This window comes from Diaphorina citri, unplaced genomic scaffold (assembly GCF_000475195.1).
Source record: "Diaphorina citri unplaced genomic scaffold, Diaci psyllid genome assembly version 1.1 scaffold564, whole genome shotgun sequence".
Lineage (NCBI taxonomy): Eukaryota > Metazoa > Arthropoda > Insecta > Hemiptera > Psyllidae > Diaphorina > Diaphorina citri.
The window spans coordinates 3,545-22,853 of NW_007377998.1; the positions used below are offsets into that span (position 1 = coordinate 3,545).

At 38.2% G+C, this 19,309-nt stretch overlaps 1 protein-coding gene across 1 annotated transcript in view; it reads right to left on the bottom strand.

Moving 5' to 3' along the window:
• Positions 1 to 3,800: 3,800 nt before the first annotated feature.
• The window catches only part of LOC103510145 (heterogeneous nuclear ribonucleoprotein K-like), a 26,526-nt gene continuing 11,017 nt past the window's right edge, over positions 3,801 to 19,309 (bottom strand). The window contains exons 3-12 of the mRNA XM_026824278.1: positions 19,046 to 19,106; positions 17,598 to 17,641; positions 16,157 to 16,238; positions 15,470 to 15,634; positions 12,034 to 12,162; positions 10,648 to 10,846; positions 10,120 to 10,203; positions 9,086 to 9,159; positions 8,046 to 8,215; positions 3,801 to 4,501 (exon numbers count right to left, since the gene is read on the bottom strand). Coding sequence (XP_026680079.1) covers positions 4,477 to 4,501; positions 8,046 to 8,215; positions 9,086 to 9,159; positions 10,120 to 10,203; positions 10,648 to 10,846; positions 12,034 to 12,162; positions 15,470 to 15,634; positions 16,157 to 16,238; positions 17,598 to 17,641; positions 19,046 to 19,106 — 1,033 coding nt within the window. The 3' untranslated portion in view covers positions 3,801 to 4,476. The remainder of the gene's footprint in view (positions 4,502 to 8,045; positions 8,216 to 9,085; positions 9,160 to 10,119; positions 10,204 to 10,647; positions 10,847 to 12,033; positions 12,163 to 15,469; positions 15,635 to 16,156; positions 16,239 to 17,597; positions 17,642 to 19,045; positions 19,107 to 19,309) is intronic.

Sequence of the window (19,309 nt, forward strand, 5' to 3'; positions counted from 1 at the left end):
CTTGTTGATTCCTCAAGGGCCTAAAGAATTGAACACTTGCCAGTATCTTATTGTCCAACCCCCAACATTGATACCCTGATCAGGAATATGGAACCATGATGTCATTGTTTAATGGAGCTATGAAAGCCCTTCTATGGGTAATACCTAATACCTGTTGTTGGGCAGCGCGGCTTCAGCTGTAGCCAAATGCTGATCGCAGAACAAAGAAAAGATATCATTTTTACTTTGCCATACACCAGGGTGATGGTCTCTGCCATGTTTAATTGATTGTCCTGAACCACAGTCAACCATAGCCTTGGTCCTTGGTGAATTCAACATTACATTGTAAAGCGCCAGGAAGCTATGCATCAGTACAACTTACCCACCTGTGGTTGCTAGCTTGACTCAGCATACAATGGATTCCAAATTTTGTCTAATCCTGCCTTGGTAACTGTTGTTGTTGTTGTTGTAGCAGCTTTAGCTTTCGCCGAATGGCAATAGCAGAATAAAGAAAAGATGTCCTTTTTGTATCTGCTATACACCGGCGGTGATGGTCTCTCTAGCTCTAGGCCATGTTAATTTGGCTGGCTCGTCCTGAACTGCAGTCAACCATCGTGAGGACTTGTGCTTGGTCTTTAAAAGCAGAGAGAACCCTTTGAAGAACTGCCAGCTTGCTAGGCTGGTTAGGGTTAGCTGTTCTCCTCACTCCCTGTTTATAAAGTCCCACCGGCCCAGGACTCGTAAGTCTTCTCTCTGTTTTAATGTCCCCCCTATGCCAGACGAGGGCCTCTTGGCGCTTGGTAACCGACATGGAATGAATTGTGTCAGTAGTCTATTCCAGGATATAAATGAGCCCGCCCCCCCATATTGATAATCGAAAGAGAGTGAAAGTTATTTTGTGTTCACTCCGTTGTAAGAGATGGTAATTGTCATCACATTGAGCGGGCTGTTCAGTGTTCACTTACACCACTATTTGGTAATAAGTAGAACACTGAAGTTTGTGTTGTGAATAATTAACACCGTCAGTTATAGAGTGTTTCAACCTAGAATTAACCTGTAAATCCGTTTTTATCCCCATAAAAATTCCCAGTACACTCTTGCGGTCGCACTAAGGCTAATCATTCTTTATGTTAATTTGACAAGGAATCATTGGCTTTACAAGGATTCTCGCGACTTACCAGTTAAGGAGTAGGTACGGTCGAAACGGCGATTAAAAAAAAAAAAAATGCGTTGAAAAAGCCTCTGCAACAGTTTCTGTTGAAGATATTTGAGGTGTCAAAAAGTCATTCGCATGATGATTTTTCAACGCCAAATCGAATGGTGCCTATTTGTGACAGCTATCCGACTCAGCGGTTACGGAGGAGTTACAGGTTCGATCCTATCATTTGTCAATTAATCTTAATTAAATAATCATTTGGATGGAGAAGCCTACTTTTGTATTTATATTGTTTTATAATTGGTATATAGCCTCTAATTTATTCTTTGTACTATCTTATGTGATTTTCACCAGTTTTAATCAAATGGCGCACGTGACTAACACTATCTGTCTTAACGTCGTCAAGCAAGTTACGGTCTCAATAGTCTATCTGTTGTTGAAGGAACCATCATACAACAAGTTAAGCCAGTTCTCAAAAAGTTGAATCGCTGAGTCCTAAACCGACGCCTGTTATTGTTATAAAGTTCAATGGCAAAGCAGCCCTACTCATATATAATACTATAACTAAAAAAAACAGGCAAGAACATTTTACGGGACCACTGCCAAAACAGTTAAAAGTCATGAAGTGGCCATAGTGTTCGAACGCGATTAATGCATAAGGGGCTTAACCCCAAAATTTCCTGAATATGATCGTAAAATTTGGCTTTCAGCCCCCTTATGTTCCAAGAGCGGATTCCGAAACTGGGCCAGTCAAATCTGTGACATTTTAGGACCGCTGCCGAACCCATAATGCGTCAAAAACTCAAATCGAAAAATGGATTTTTCAGATTTGTAAAAAAAAAAATCGTCAAACTCGTACCGGGCCTAAGGCAAGGTGAAAAACAGAGAAGAAAAAAGATAATAATCATAAAATTCAATTTGAATCTTTATTATGTATCTTTTTCTTCCTCTGTTTTTCACCCTACCTTCGGGCTCGGTACGAGTGGCTTTTTCGTGAAATTTTTTATTTGACGATTTTTTGACCGAAGAAAAAAACGATAATAATAAAAGATTCCAAATTTGAAAATCTTTGTATTATTATCTTTTTCTCTCCTCTGTTTTTGCACTAACCTTTGAGGGCGCCGGTACGAGTGCCTTTTCCGTGAATTCTCTTGACGATTTTTTGACGAAGAACAAGATAATAATAAACAGATTCAAATTTGAATTTGAATCTTTAAAGATACATAAATAAAAGATTCAAATGTTGATCTTTTATTATTATCTTTTTCTTCCTCTGTTTTTCACCTACCTTGGGCCTGCGGTACGCAGTGGCTTTTTCGTGAAATTTCTTTTCGACGATTTTTTGAGCGAAGAAAAAGATAATAATAAAAGATTGAAATTTGAATTTTTTTATTATCTTTTTCTTCCTCTGTTTTTTTCACCTACCTTCAGGACCGCGGTACGAGTGCTTTTTTCGTGCAAATTTCTTTTGACGATTTTTTTGACGAAGAAAAAAGTATAAATAAAAGATTCAAATTTGAATCTTTATTATTATCTTATTTCTTCCTCTGTTTTTCACCTGGCTTAGCCCGGATTCAAAGATAAAATCGACCGGTATGTGAAGGGGGGGGCTGGGGTATACCCGATTTCGCGCATGTGCCCTGCGTAGAAAGTATCAGAGAAGAGTCGGGAGTCAAAGAGCGAGTTGAAAAAAGAGTAGTTCCTTTTACCGAGTAGCTCAGTTGGGATTCAATCCCAAAGATGAGTCAAAAGTCGCATCTCTACCCCATATGTTCCAAAGCGGTTCCGAAACTATGAGTCTGAAGTGGCCATAGTTTCGGAACCGCTTTGGAACATATGGGGCTTAAACCACAAAGTTTCTGGAATAGACTGTAAGATTTGTGCTTTAAGTCCCTTATGTTCCAAAGCGGTTCCGAAGCTATGGCCACTAGGGAGTAAAAATTTTAAATTCTTGAATTTGAGTTGCATACATCTCAAACTTTCTCCATCGAGGTCCTCCTTTTCAAAGTGGTATCGCATCTCTACCCCATATGTTCCAAAGCGGTTCCGAAACTATGAGTCTGAAGTGGCCATAGTTTCGGAACCGCTTTGGAACATATGGGACTTAAACCACAAAGTTTCTGGAATAGACTGTAAAATTTGTGCTTTAAGCCCCTTATGTTCCAAAGCGGTTCCGAAGCTATGGCCACTAGGGAGTAAAAATTTTAAATTCTTGAATTTGAGTTGCATACATCTCAAACTTTCTCCTTTTCAAAGTGGTATTTTTTCTTGAATTTGTCAAGTCTCAAACCCGTAACTCCTTCCTGTAAGTTGGACAATCTTGAAAGCAAATCAATTCCTCATCAAAGTTTACATAAGAAAGAATGTTTAGTGAACCCAGGAAGTGTACTGGGGACTTTTATGGGGCACCTTTAGGCTGAACACCCTGTATGGATGGTGGGACAAGTCTCAAACCCGTAACTCCTTCCTGTAAGTTGGACAATCTTGAAAGCAAATCAATTCCTCATCAAAGTTTACATAAGAAAGAATGCTTAGTGAACCCAGGAAGTGTACTGGGGACTTTAATGGGGCACCTTTAGGCTGAACACCCTGTATGGATGGTGGGGTCAACCAAAAAAGCTGGAAGGAAATATTGTGAAATAAAAATATAAAATCCAGTTATTTGTTTCAGTGGTTTTATACCTGTTCTATTTCAAGAAAATCAAACCATAAGTAATTCAGAACAATACACAATCAAAGAACTTGAATCTAAATTACATATGTACTCCAAGTCAGTTTTGTTCAATTATTTCTGTTTGGCTGTTAAGTAGGGTTGGGTTGGTACTTAGCAAGAAAGAGGAAGAAAAGAAGACCCTATGTAAAATTGTCGTAGCTTTCCATAAAAGCTATCAGAACTTTTCCCGAGATAATAGCGTTTTCTGACGACCAAAATCCCCCATAAGAAATACATAGGGGGAGGGATGAATAGGATTTTCAAACCCATGGAATCCTTATTTTTAATCCATGGATTCCCGATTCATTGGATTAAAAATAAAAAAAAATACCCCTTTGGTATTAACAAATTCCTCACATACATGATTATCTCTGAAGTTAAGCAACATCATGCGTTTGGGTTAACAAACATTTATGATACACCCTGTATGTATATTACTTAAAAATAATAATAAATAAATAAATAAATAATATTAAAACCTCTATTGTAGTCAATTTGTGAAATATATTTGAGAATCACACACAACAACAAAATAACATAGAAAAAAATGAGAATTAAATAAAATATTTTTTCTGTCTGTGCTTCAGGGATTTGGTTTGGGTATATTGGATGGCAAGGGTAAATACGCTTACGCTCCTCCGTACTCCCGTACACTGAAACAAAATAGGAGACAAAAGTATAAATATCAGATAGTAAAATACATGAAATAACAGACTGTATGTTTGGGGAAAGCAAGCAAATTAAAATTAATGTCCCCCTTGTTGACAAATATTGGGACCAAATGGTTCATTTTCTTGGTGATCAGTGACATTCCTAGCCTAGCGAACTAAGTGTCCACAAGTAAAAAAATACTGCACAAGTTAGCTTAGGCAAGAGACTTTCTTTTGATTTGCTGTTTGCAAATGCCAACTTTTGCAGTAAAATTGCCTGTGGACACTTTGTTTTTACAATCAATTACAACATGGAAAAATAGAAAGTAAAAATGATTTTGTTAAAAAAAATCATCATTAATAGTCAACCCTAAACAATTTCGTTTAATAACTATTATTATAGAAAGACCACAATTACAGGAGGCCGAACAGACAGAAGATATACAGGGTGTCTACCAAAATGGAAAAATAAAATTCCCTGACTTTTCTCGGTTTTCCAGTCCATTTTTTCCAAATTTCCAGTCTACTTTTTCAAGATTTTCCACCCTATTCCCACTGCGTCACAACAGATTTTTTTTTTCAAATAAAGTATGTTTCTAACCTCTTAATACAACTTGTCCGAACCCGTAATTTTTACGCCGGCCGTTCAATAAAGTTACTGCCTGGTGGGGGGGGGTTTTAGACAAAAACTGTGATTTTTTGACTGGGTAGCTTTTAAACTTCTGTTTCTAATGTAATGAAAGGAAGGATATTTCTATTTCCTTTCATTTTTACTATAACTAAAACTATTACTATTAAAAGGTTCCAATTGTCCCTCTCGCTCACTACGTCTCTGAAATTGCTGTCTTTGTTAGTTCTGTTTTGTTCTGACTTTCGTTCGTGTCTTTTTTTTTTTTTTTTTTTTTGTAATTTTTCGGTCTAGACATTCACACATCCTGGGGGATGAAGGTTAACACGAAAAGAATGAGGAACAGCGCCGCAGGCAAAAATTGTGAGCTATACAATCTATAGAAACTAAAATTTTTAGGACCGGCCGCAGGCGAAAATTTTGGTTTCATCAATTATTTGCAGTAAAAAAGAGCTGAAAAAAAATCTGCGTTTGCCTAGGATCGAACCCATAACTGCGAATATCGCGAACAAACCGCGGATACTGCGCACAAAACGCGAATACCGCGAACAAAACGCGAATACCGCGAACAAACCGCGGATACCGCGAACAAACCGCGGATACCGCGAACAAACCGCGAATACCGCGAACAATCCGCGAATACCGCGAATAGCACGAGCAAACCGCGAATAGGGGACTTATCACAGAAGAATCGATGAGGACCCTCCACTTATGAAAATGAAGGGGAAATGAGTAAATTAAGTACAAACTTCAAACCTATGGTCAAAATGTAGGAGAATCCTCCCCTCAACCCCCTACATTTCCCCTGACCCCCTACATGGTTTTTGGTAGTAGGGGGTCAAGGGGAGGTTTCTTCAGACCTAGATTTTTGTCAGAGCTCATTCTCTCTTCTGCTTTCAGACTGGAAGGTTCTCTCTGCTCCCTCTCTCCTCTCTGTGATATCTCCAAATATTTCAACATGATTTTTTTTTCAACAAGAGTTTTCCATTAGAGTATTTAAGATGACCATAATAGTTATAGAATGTCTAAATCTGCCCAAATAATAAAATGAAACAGTGCAACACTCACCCTGTTGCTGTTGCTGTCGGATCGCTTGGAGCTGTTTCCATTGTCTCTCTTGTTCTGCCTCCCGATGTGTTTTCTGCTGAGACAGAACCTTATCCTGTTCCTGTGAAACATACAACACCAATGCCACATTCAAATAAATGACCTTTTGTACATGCTTTTACCTAGCTTGAGATCTTCGTTTGTGTGAATTTATTATGGGTCAAATCTTGGTAATTTTCGACTTTTTTTTTGTAACAATAAGATCGCGTTTTACGAAGTCGGAGTTGGCTTCAATTCTGGATTAAACTCAACTCTGGTTTGATAAACCCTTACAGGAACGATTGTTTTCGTAATAAAAGTCGATTTCCAAAGGCTTATTTGTCATTTGATGGTGTAAAACAACTTTTTCAACATGAAACTGCAGTTCCGGGCCTATTACTACAGGGCCTAATTAGGGTTGTTGTTATTATGTTAAGGGTTATTTCTCATTAGTAAAATAGATATATGTAATTAAGTAAAATAAGTTAAAATATGAGTATGTACATTGTACAATACAAGAAATAGCAACATAAATCATGCAATTAAACAAAGAATTAACAGAGAAGCAAGGGGGTTAAAGTTGGCAAACTTGGCCGGATCAAAATATGCTAAAACAAAGGAAAGAAAAACAGATAAAATGAAGAATTCAAATATACAAGAATAATAAATAATTTGAAAAATAAAGATTAATAAAATAAGTAAAATGAAGGTTAATAGTTGATATACAATGAAGACATCAAACATTCACAAGAGCAGGAGGCGGATGAATAAAACTCAACTTGAAATTCTTTACTGACGCTTAAACCAGAGGTTACAGGTTCGAATCCCAACTGAGACCGAATTTCAGTTTGGTCATCCGTAAAAAAAGTTGCAAGAAACAAATTCTTACATAATTTGAGAAAACACTCAAGTTTTTTTTATTCTGTTTCTTCATTTTTTTTTTCTTTTGTATGATAGGGGGAACCGAAGAAGAAACCATGTCTGTTTAGGCCAAAGTTTTCCCCGGGCGAGAATCTGAAGTGTTTTCTCCATAAGAATTAGGTCCTTGTTACGCAGATTGCACGAAACTAACAGAGTAAACAATGAAGGGGGATTTTCAATATAAAAATACAATAAAATAACATTTGTTCTTTTTCTTGTTGATGTAATATTGTATTACTGGGTTGTATGACCCGTCAAATAAATAAATAAAATAATAATAATAATAATAATAATAATACTAATAATAATAATAATACTAATAATAATAATAATAATTAAATTAAAGCTGAATCAAAAAGGAGAGAGGAAAATGAGAAGAAATTGACGAAAAAGAGACAGACAGACACCATTGAAGAGAGTACAAAAAAAGCACTCGATTTCTAGCTAAATTCCCTTTGGGGATAAGATTATTATTATTTTTTTTTTTAGAGAGAGGGAAAATGTTTAGTTGGATAGGTAATAGGTATCGATAAAAAGAAAGAAAATACAAAAAAAAACAAAAATATTAAAAAAAATTTAGGTTTTTTTAAATTTTTTCCTCCCTATTTTGCAAAAAAAAAATTTGTTTTTTTTTTTTTTTTTTTTTTTTTTTTTTTTTTAATGTTATGCAAAAAATAAAAACTCCAGTGAACAGGAACTGCAAAATATCCACTTTTTTTTAAAAAAGTCAAAATTATCCCATATTATCATATCATAACAACCAAAGGGTCCTTGCATATCAAGCTTACCTTGGCTGAAAACTGCTAAACTATCCCATACTTATTATCATAACAACAAAAGTTAAGTCCTCGCATACCAACATATGTATTATCATAACAACAAAAATCCAAGTTCCTCGCATACCACGCTTACCTTTGCTGAAGCAAGTACTGGGCCATCTGGATCTGACTGGCTGTTCCCGTGATGGTAATAATCCGATCGTTAGATCCAGGCAGAGGCTCGTCAATTGTGATCCCCGCTCCTGAATCATTCCGAATTTTGCGGATCCTCTGACCAGCCTTACCAATGATAGCGCCAGCCATCTGAAGAGGAGGAAGCGAAAGTGTGAAACAATGGTATGACAAGAAACGCAGGTAGTGTAGAAAAAAGTCTTAAGAGAGGGAAGCGAAAGCGTTAAACAATGGTATGACGAGTAATGCAGGTAGTGTAGGAGAAAGACAGTGCAAGACAGGGTATGTAGTGGATGAATGTTAAATTGGAAAAGAGAAGATGATAGGCAAAATAGTATTTAGTATAAGGGAGAACAAACAAGAGATGTTATGTTACTGGTTAAAATTATTAGGAGGTAAGGAATTGGACAAATAGATTTGGTAATAGGAAGAAGGTAGTAATACAATATGTATTGATTTTGCTTGGTAAAGGAGGAAACTCAAAATAAAAAAAAAAGGACAAAATGTTTGGACGGGAAATTTCAATTTAATCAAATAGGACTTTCAAATACTTCAAAAAAGTAGGTAGTTAAAAACGAAGTTAGAAAAAATAAATGAAAATTGCATGAGGGAGGAAGCGCAATAAAAAAAAAGGACAAAATGTTTGGACGGGAAATTTCAATTTAATCAAATAGGACTTTCAAATACTTCAAAAAAGTAGGTCGTTAAAAACGAAGTTAGAAAAAATAAATGAAAATTGCATGAGGGAGCAAGCGCACTTACATCTTTGGGGATGGTGACCTGAGTAGAATTTCTTGCCCCGGGGCCCCCCATACCACCAGGCCCTGCCAAATCTCCTGCGAACATACAACATGGTTCACACCCATCAATGCCCAAGATCTGAAGAGCCCTTCAAAAATTCTTACCCCTCTCCCGGCCCTTCTATCAAAAAAATTTACCAAACTTGCTTAGATCCCTTCCCCTGAATCTTAATTACTTACATGAGGGAGCAAGCGCACTTACATCTTTGGGGATGGTGACCTGAGTAGAATTTCTTGCCCCGGGGCCCCCCATACCACCAGGCCCTGCCAAATCTCCTGCGAACATACAACATGGTTCACACCCATCAATGCCCAAGATCTGAAGAGCCCTTCAAAAATTCTTACCCCTCTCCCGGCCCTTCTATCAAAATTTTTTACCAAACTTGCTTAGATCCCTTCCCCTGAATCGTAAGTACTTATATTCCCAAAAGAAATTCCACTATCAATCAATGGTGGCGAAAGAAGGGGGAAAATTTCTTGTGTAATATAGCGCTTTAGTCCCTTGACAATAATAAGTGAAGAACTTTTTAAAAATTTATATATAGAAATTTTATTGAAATGAAATGAGAAGTAGCATCTTTGGCTCTTCCTGGGGAATGCAAGGTATGATGAAGTTGTGGAGAAACGAGAATTTGAAGGAGTTTGAATGAAGAGGCCTGATCTCCCTTTCAAGCTATCAAATTATTTAGCCACGATTGAGAATCGAACCAGTTTGGTTACAAAGGTATCAATCAGGTTTCCTTGCCTTTACTCTACGTGTTTAAACACGAAAATTACCCATCTCCAAAGGCCAATCTCATCTTATCAAATTGTAAAATAAAGGGAGAATTTCCAAGTCTTGGTAGAGATTCAACCCCCCCAGAAGTTAATTCATACTTTGAAGTCGAGCATCTTAACCAATTTACCACTGTGTCATTGCTTGTCCATTCTAAAAGAGGTGTACGGTGTGTAAAAGGGGATTTGGTTCTAGGTTTGTCATTCTCAAGTTGCCGCCTCCTACTATCTTAACCAATTTACCACTGTGTCATTGCTTGTCCATTCTAAAAGAGGTGTACGGTGTGTAAAAGGGGATTTGGTTCTAGGTTTGTCTGGTTTGTCATTCTCAAGTTGCCGCCTCCTACTTTTTTTTGTACCATTGGAAAAGGTCATGGGTTCTGGCCAGAATGCACAAACCTACGACCCTGATGAGTCAGTGCTCAGTTCCCCTAATACAGAGGGGTCAGCCTAATGACTTACCAGGTGGTCCATAGCCTCCAGCAGCACCTCCCATGGGGGGAGCATCATAGTAGCCACCAGGTCCGGGAAGGGGGGAAAATACAACTTTTAAAATGAAAATATACTCGTTTAAAGTCAACGTAAAACTCTGCTCCCAGGAAGCGACTGTTTTTCTTCCTGTTATTTTAAGGTTATGTAAAATGAAATACAAACGGATACCGCAAATGTTCATCATGCAAACGACAAATTATTAGTTTTAGATGGCCCTCTCCTTCCCTGAGTTACTTTTACTTCTGTTAGTAAAATGTTACATTTACTACTGGAACATACACGGACACGATGAGAGAGAAAAAAAAAGGGAAAAATCGATAACATTATCATTATCACATATAGGTCTGACTTTTAAAATCCCATTTTGAATTTGAATGCCAAACAAATCCAGGAGCTCCGTTTCCTTTGTAACCAAGTGGAAGCTACCTTGTTGCCTCACACAATGTACACGGAATTACCACACGTAGTAATACTAATGAATTCTCGGGTAATAATCACCCCCAGCGCGGGGTCCACCGAATCCTCCCCTGCCTCCTCCTCCACCTCCAGGGGTTCCAAACCTTCCCCCTCCTCCTCCTCTACCCCCGGGGCCTGTAGATCCTCCCCCTACCCCCGCTCCGTAGCCGCCATATTCGTCCGAGTAGTAATCATCAAAGTTGTGTGGATCATAGGGGTTATCTGCTCCTTTCACTGGCGCCTGAAATTAAAACATCATTGGAAGATTGATATTTCAGTCCAAAAAATGTTCCTGATAAAAAAAAAAGAAAAAAATATCCCGCGGTATTAAATATTATCGGAAGATTGATATTTCACTCCAAAAAGCAAGTTATCACACTAGATGCCCCAGGAACTTGTTTTGTTATTGTAAACTTTGTATCAAATTCTAATGAATAAAGTTGAACAATTATTGGAAAAAATATACAAACAAACAAGTAAAAAAAAAAAAATGTACCTGATAAAACAAAGAAATAAATAAGTCATCACTTACGAGAAATTACTGTAGAGGAAAATCGGGATTGATCTAATTTTGGGGGTGAAAATAAACTCAAATCACGAGATTTACGATTTTGTCTCGAAGTCCTAACTAGTAGATCCTAAAAACCTTAGTTAGGATATATAATACAATAATCCCAAGCAATACAGCAAAGTTCAGGGTGTATTATGCTTCAAAAGAGTAGACTACAGCAATCGAGCGGGTGTTGCCCCGGGGCCTGTAGATCCTCCCCCTACCCCCGCTCCGTAGCCGCCATATTCGTCCGAGTAGTAATCATCAAAGTTGTGTGGATCATAAGGGTTATCTGCTCCTTTCACTGGCGCCTGAAATTAAAACATCATTGGAAGATTGATATTTAAGTCCAAAAAATGTTCCTGATAAAATAAAGAAATAAATATCCCGCGGTATTCAAGTATGTAATTATTTTGCTCCTTTCACTAACGCCTGAAATTCAAACATTATCGGAAGATTGATATTTCACTCCAAAAAGCAAGTTATCACACTAGATACCCCAGGAACTTGTTTTGTTATTGTAAACCTTGTATCAAATACTAATGAATAAAGTTGAACAATTATTGGGGGGAAAAAAAATAAAAGAAAAATGTACCTGATAAAATAAAGAAATAAATATCTCGCGGTATCTAAGTCATCACTTACGAGAAATTACTGTAGAGAAAAATCGGGATTGATCTAATTTTGGGGGTGAAAATAAACTCAAATCAAGAGGTTTACGATTTTGTCTCAAAGTCCTAACTAGTAGATCCTAAAAACCTTGGAATATATAATACAATAATCCCGAGCAATACAGCAAAGTTCAGGGTGTATTATGCTTCAAAAGAGTAGACTACAGCAATCGAGCGGGTGTTAAATAAATATTCCACTACACTTACTGTTTTCAGAAGCTCCATGATTTCACGGATACAATTGATGGCAGTCTCTGCTGTGCCGAAAATCTGTGCTATTCGGTCTGTACTCTGAGGACAGCAGTTCGAGTAGATCTTGATTCTGGCTCCGGTTTTCTGTAAAATGAAAAGATGCCAGAAATTGATTGAATTGTTCTCGCTCTTTCCTCCCAGGCAGAAAACATTTGGCCCAATTGGTTCGTTGCCTTTTTAAAAGTATATCCATGTTTATCACCTATCACATATGTGCAGTAGAAATTTAATCCCGCATCTAGATGAATTAATACAACAATATAAATCACATTGCAGAAATTGATCAAAGAACCGGCCATCCAAAAAAATCACCCAGGTTCTCGCTCTTTCCTCCCAGGCAGAAAACATTTGGCCCAATTGGTTCGTTGCCTTTTTAAAAGTATATCCATGTTTATCACCTATCATTTAAAAGTATATCCATGTTTATCACCCATCACATATGTGCAGTAGAAATTTAATCCCGCATCTAGATGAATTAATACAACAATATAGATCACATTGCAAAAATTGATCAAAGAACCGACCATCCATTACCGTTCAGGTCCGGGACAATCGGGGACAGTTACGGAGGCCTTGAACTGTGGGCAGGGCAGGGTAGGGCGGGCCAAGGGGGGTTTGTGTTTTCCGGTAGAAGAGAGCAAGAGAAGGGGGCGTGGGGATGTGGGGGGATTTCGTTTGGGCCGGGCAATCAAATCATTTGGGGGCACATACATAAGAAAAAAGAGAGTTGGGAGAGAAACGAATTTCATTAGTGGACATGGCTTTTTTCTAGCAAATAATAAGGGTCAAAATACATAATGAATGCAATGAAATCACCCAGAAAAATAATCAGAAAGTCGCATAATACTGCCCCAAAAGAATATCGATTTTAAATTTAACATTTCCTCCAACATGAAGGTAAAGTGAAATCCTATGCAGAACTCAAGTACCGAATCTCTCTAGGGAGTCTGGGTCACATGAAAAAGGTCAGAAATTTTCCGATACATCATTGACGAAAAAAAGAAAATTCAGCCCCAAATTTTCATTAGTCTTTTTAGTATCATCGAAATAAGAATTCCCTTGAAAAGAAATGCCGACCAAACTCCAACTCCTGTGATGAACACACCCAAAATGTGAAAAAAAATACGAGATAAGTACGAGGTGAAGGAAGGAAAAGCTCGAGTGAAATCATATCTATCTTCAATGCGGTAACTCGTCATATCCTACCCTATACCCTACTCATATCCATCCTATGTGCCATCTCTGACAACTCACGTTAATCTTACAAAGTTAAAGTAGGTACCTAAATACAAAAACAGTGTAGCGAAAGCGGAAAATCATCTTGGATTCTTTTATAATATAATTTCAATTCTCTGGCAAAAGAACAGGAATTTTCCAGGAGGGAAAAATTAAAATTAATAAAGGAACAAGTTCAAAACTTGAGATAAGAAAATATTATTGGGAGTGCCAGAAAAATGAAAAACAGAGCAATAAGTGGAGCAGTGAAAGTGGTGAACTATCGTGATGAAAAATGGGTGCTGGTGCATAATTCAGTGCATAAATGTGCCAGTGATTGAAAATTTTACCCATTCGATCGGAGCAATGCATCATCTTAACTGTCATAATTTATCAGAAAGGTAAACTAGCGTAGGGCACAAATTTCCAAATTAGTATGATGAAATAATGTTTTGCAAAGTCAAGTAGAATAGGAACTGAGTGCTATACTCTTCTCTCTCTGTTTCGTATTGATTATACCTTCTCTTACTTCAGCACAGTAGAACCCCTTATCCCTTCTCATTCTTACACCCTCCTATGTCCACCTTCTATAACTTTACCACCCACTCTCACCCACCCACTCTTCTCTCTCTTACCCTACCTATCTTTTTCACTTTTTTTTTACAACGCCCTCTCGAGAAGGAAAAAAGTATGTGAAAAGAGCGAGGTAGGTACAAAAAAGTCTGTCGTAAAAGGTGAACGGCGAAACTAATGTAGGTCGAGTGTTGCTTTAAAATATCTCATTCATATTTTGGAAAACATCTGATCAGATAACAAGAACGAACGACTTGAAACACTCAAAAGGGTTGGACAATGTTTGAAAAGAACTTTGGATGATTTACGGGTCAATTGAAATAGGTATCCACATAAAAGAAAACATGGAAAAACTTGGGACGGACAAACACTTTCGAGTTCACACAAGAGGAACAAATTTCTCATGTGTGAAAGACTGCATCGGTTTCAAATTTCATTTCAATTGAATAGCTTTACATTGCACAAGCTAAGCGTTTCACACATGACGTCAGACGAGGAGCGGAAAATAACACGAAAAGCGACCCCCCACCTTCTCTTAATCTCTTATGAATGAGACAATAATACTGGGTAGTTCATAACTACGCAAAGTCACATCATTGCTGCCGAATTTTCGTCCTAAACTGATTTCTTCTCTCTCCACCAGAGGCTACCTATTACTTGCCCCTTATGTGGAGTTTAGTGAGACCAATTCAAGTTGTGAATTTTCATAGGGTGTGCCCCTTATATGGAGTTTAGTGAGACCAATTCAAGTTGTGAATTTTCATCGGGTGTATCTATTTTTATCGAGGACCGAGATTTATGACAACCATGCATACTGGATGGGACACTTTTAATTCCCTGATGATGGAGAGGGTAGAGGCAAGTTCACAGACAATACCTTAGAGACACCCTGTCACAGGAGAAGAACTTGACATATCCATGTCAACTTCCCTCATTCCGAAAAAAAAGTCTTTCCCTCTCTCTACCTTCTTCTCTTTTTTTCTGGCTTTTTTTTAACACATTGTCTTTGTGGGGCTGATCCGACTGTCCGTGACAAGGGAGCGAGAAGGAGGAAATGATAAGGGAGAGAGGGAGGAAGAAAGGAGAGGATCAATCCAATTTGCACCCCCTGATATTACACCCATATAATTTGAGAGAAAGGAATCACAGGCACACAAGGTGGAAAATTTATCAAGCGGAACTTTTCACTTATCATCTTTCCTTGTTCTCATTGGGTCTCTTTGTTAAGTTTGATAGTACCAAATCAATATTTGCAATGTAAAAATTCCTACACCCTCCTGACTACCAGGCGAGATTCTTGGCCACTACATCTCCTACCCCGGTGGTACTACTACAATTTAAAAAAAAATCGATCCATATTTTATCTCAACTGATCTATTTAAAATAATAATAATAAAAAGTTATACCTAATCCATGTCATTGATGAGTAGGTATGCTGAATGTTAAGCTGCCCTCCATAGAAAGACAGCATGGGTTTTACCAATAAATTCATTTCCTACTATCATTATTGGTGGGAAAATGGGTTGCTGAAAGATCTACAAGGCATGCACTCCTGGTTTTCATGCTCTTGATCAGTATAATAGTAGTATTGTTATGTACTTACGTCTCTCAACTCCTTGATTTTGGTGCCGCCTTTTCCAATGATACAACCCGCTTGACTCTGGTGCACTATGAGTCGAATATCATAGTCATCTTTTCCCAGTCCTCCAACTCCTCCACCGTTGTAACCATCGCCTCCATCTTCACCTCCACGACCTTTGCCGTATTTCTGAAACAGGAAATCGCCACTGTTAGGGAGGGGGCAAATATTTCTTGGTGAAAATTTTTTTTGTAGTGGTGTACATCGAATTGTAACCAATAAAGAGTGTAAATATAAATAGATAAAAAAAAGACATCCAACTGTTAACTGTTGTAGTTTGAAAGGTAATGCACGTGCTTTGTAGGCGCTAGGTAGCGGGTTCGATTCCCGAACTTTATCGCAAACAGATAGGGTTTTTTTCGGGCTTGCTTTCTCCTATAGATGTCCTTTTTATTATACGATTTTCAGACGATATTACCTTCGTTATAGTTTTTTCCCCTCAGTTATAAACAGTTGACGAAAATCATCTTGTCTGCCTCATATCAGTGTGAAACTCGGCGTACATAGCCAGAGTCCAATGGTTCAGAGACAGTTAGGTTTCATATAGCAGTCTTATGTTACACAAGTGAGCCACTAGCATGCTCTCCTCTGTATGCAGACTGCGGAGGTTTTCAATATACTTTGAGAATATGAAATGTAATTTTTACTCACTTGTCGAATTTCATCCAGGGCAGGCAATACTTCCTCAATTACTTTCAGTCCATTTTCAAGTTCAGCAAAGATCGTCAGGATCCTGGAAAAGTTCAAAACAGGGAGGGTAAAATCAATCACTAATATATACACTTCATTTTCAGTTCTTGATGTTAAAGGACTCCTGACCCACAAAATCAAACAACGACAGTCTAAAAAAAACATTTCCCGCCTGATCTGTAATAGTGAAAGAAAAAAACTTTGGTTTCTAATTGAGTACCACAATCATCTCACTCTCTACACTAGATATATTATATGATAAGATAAAATGAGCTTTCCCCCTGATGTTATCTCAAGTTTTACGAACTGCTTTTCGAGTTCAATCTCATTCTTTCACTATCCTCCATTTAACTTTCTATAAAACGAGACATAAGGCTTTTCTGCTTTTCGTCGAGCAAACTTAAGTTCAAAAGTTGTAACGTTTTTTTTTTTTTTTGGCAATTCCCAAAAACTTTCGAAGAGCAATTATAAGGGAGGAGAAAATTAAAACCTTGCCTATTTACGTACAACGCGCCGTTTATGCTGAACCACGAAGTTCTGGAGACCGAAGGAGTTGAAAGCTACGAGCTAATCCTATTGCTTAACGTGCCTTGAGGAGGAAGGGGGGAAAATACAACTTTTAAAATGAAAATATACTCGTTTAAAGTCAACGTAAAACTCTGCTCCCAGGAAGCGACTGTTTTTCTTCGTGTTATTTTAAGGTTATGTAAAATGAAATAGAAACGGATACGCAAATGGCCATCATGCAAACGACAAATTATTAGTTTTAGATGGGCCTATCCTTCCCTGAGTTACTTTTACTTCTGTTAGTAAAGTGTTACATTTACTACTACTAAAGTGAACATACACGGACACGATGAAAAAAGAAAGGAAAAATCGATGACATTATCATTATCACATATAGGTCTGACTTTTAAAATCCCATTTTGAATTTGAATGCCAAACTAATCCAGGAGCTCCGTTTCCTTTGTAACCAAGTGGAAGCTACCTTGTTGCCTCACACAATGTACACGGAATTACCACACGTAGTAATACTAATGAATTCTCGGGTAATAATATCAATTACGTCACAGTTTCTCTCCTCACGACAAAATTACAACTTAGAGAAATATGACAAGTTGGTACAATAATATTAGTCTTGCCAAGATCGGATTTTCTTTCTGATTATTGCCTATCACGATTATGGAAACCTTTGGTCGGTAAAAATACACACCTAAATATTGGTTATTGACAAATTGTAAATAATATAACAAAGGGCGTGATTATTGCCCAAGGCAATGTCTACTATCAAAATCCCACGTCTCTAACAATTTGAAATGAATCTGTACAGTAAGTATGGACCTTCCTAAAAACACTTTATTAGATGGAGGCAATTCTGTTTACTCTTGGAAATTGCATTTACCGTTCGGGTCCGGGACAATCGGGGACAGTTACGGAGGCCTTGAACTGTGGCAGGGCAGGGTTAGGGCGGGCCAAGGGGGGTTGTGTTTTCCGGTAGAAGAGAGCAAGAGAAGGGGCGTGGGGATGTGGGGGATTTCGTTTGGGCCGGGCAATCAAATCATTTGGGGCACATACATTAAGAAAAAAGAGAGTGGGGAGAGGAAACGAATTTCATTAGTGGACATGGCTTTTTTCTAGCAAATAATAAGGGTCAAATACATAAATGAATGCAATGTGTGAACCTTCAAAAGCGAAACTGAAAAGAGTGCTTCTCACACTTTGATAAAAGATGAATTTTTTGGTGCGCGCTTGTAGAACTCTCTTTATTGCTGTACCCTATATCCCTTTCTGAATAATGCACAGACATACATATAAAACAGTCGTCTACAGAGAGTGTGGATTTCTCCCGATCTTTCGAAATTTTTTGAGTAGAATATATATATTAGAATAAAAATAGTTTGAAAAGCTATATGATAGACCTCGTATCTATCTCTCCCCAGGTAAAGAGGATAAATCACGCTTATAAACCCCTCCCTACACACGTTGAATACAACGCGAGCGCGACTAGAATATGCGACAGGAATTTTATCCCTAGCAGATGCGTTATGGTAAGGAGCATGTAAAAAATAGCACCCATTAATATCGTCGAACCTCCTCTCATCAGACTTATTTTTTTAATGTTGATAGGATTTCATTATCGAAATACTCAGAGATCTATGCCTACTCTCCCCAGGCCCCTTGCCGCAGGCACCTAGGTCCCTCGTACCCGTAGCTCTCGCCCTTCCTTTCTTTTCTGTTTCTTATTTCTGATCTTTTTTTGTAACGTTATCTGTAGGAGCGTCCCTGCTCATTACAGAGCACCGACCCAAGCCTTCTGGAGCAAGGATCTTTTGTGTGCCTCAGCACCGAGGCGCGCATTTAGAAGGCAGCGTCTGACAGAGGGCGGACTAACTCGCCGCCTGTCTTCCCCCGTTGCAAGCAAAGGCACAGCCTCCGCACGACATCCGGAGCTCTCCCTAATTAAAAGTCGCCGTCTACCTCCGCGAACCCATCAAACCGTGTCAGGCCGTCGGACCCTTGTTGACACCCGTCGGACTCCTTGGATCGGTAAAAGAGAAAGATCTAACTGATTTGAAACGTTCAAGTTTTGTCTTCATTGTGTTGGCAATTCACAAGATGCACACTAGACCGAACAATGCGCCCCTCCGCACTACTCAAATGAAACTCAATTTTTTCTGGTTCAATGCACGTTGCCAATTGAGCTTGGGCTCTTAGTGGCAAGGATTGTTAGGCTGACCAACTATTTAGGCCTACCGGGAGGCGAGGACCAAACCCAAGAATTCCTAGGGAATTTTGTCTTTCTCCTCCTGGGGGAACTTTATTCAACAAAATGACTAAAAATATCCTTACGTCGTTACGCCAGTCTAGCGATGTTGCTGCACCCTCCGTCTTACAATGACAGAACAGCCACCTGGGGAAACAAAACGTGAGAATGGAGTGTTATCCAGTATCAGCTTATACTTTTTAATATTATACCTAACCACAAATAGTTGGACATTCAAATGATCTGCTCGATATCAGTGTGAAACTTCGGCGTACATGAGCCAGAGTCCAATGGTTCAGAGACAGTTAGTTCATATAGCAGTCTTCATGTTACACAAGAGAGCCACTAGT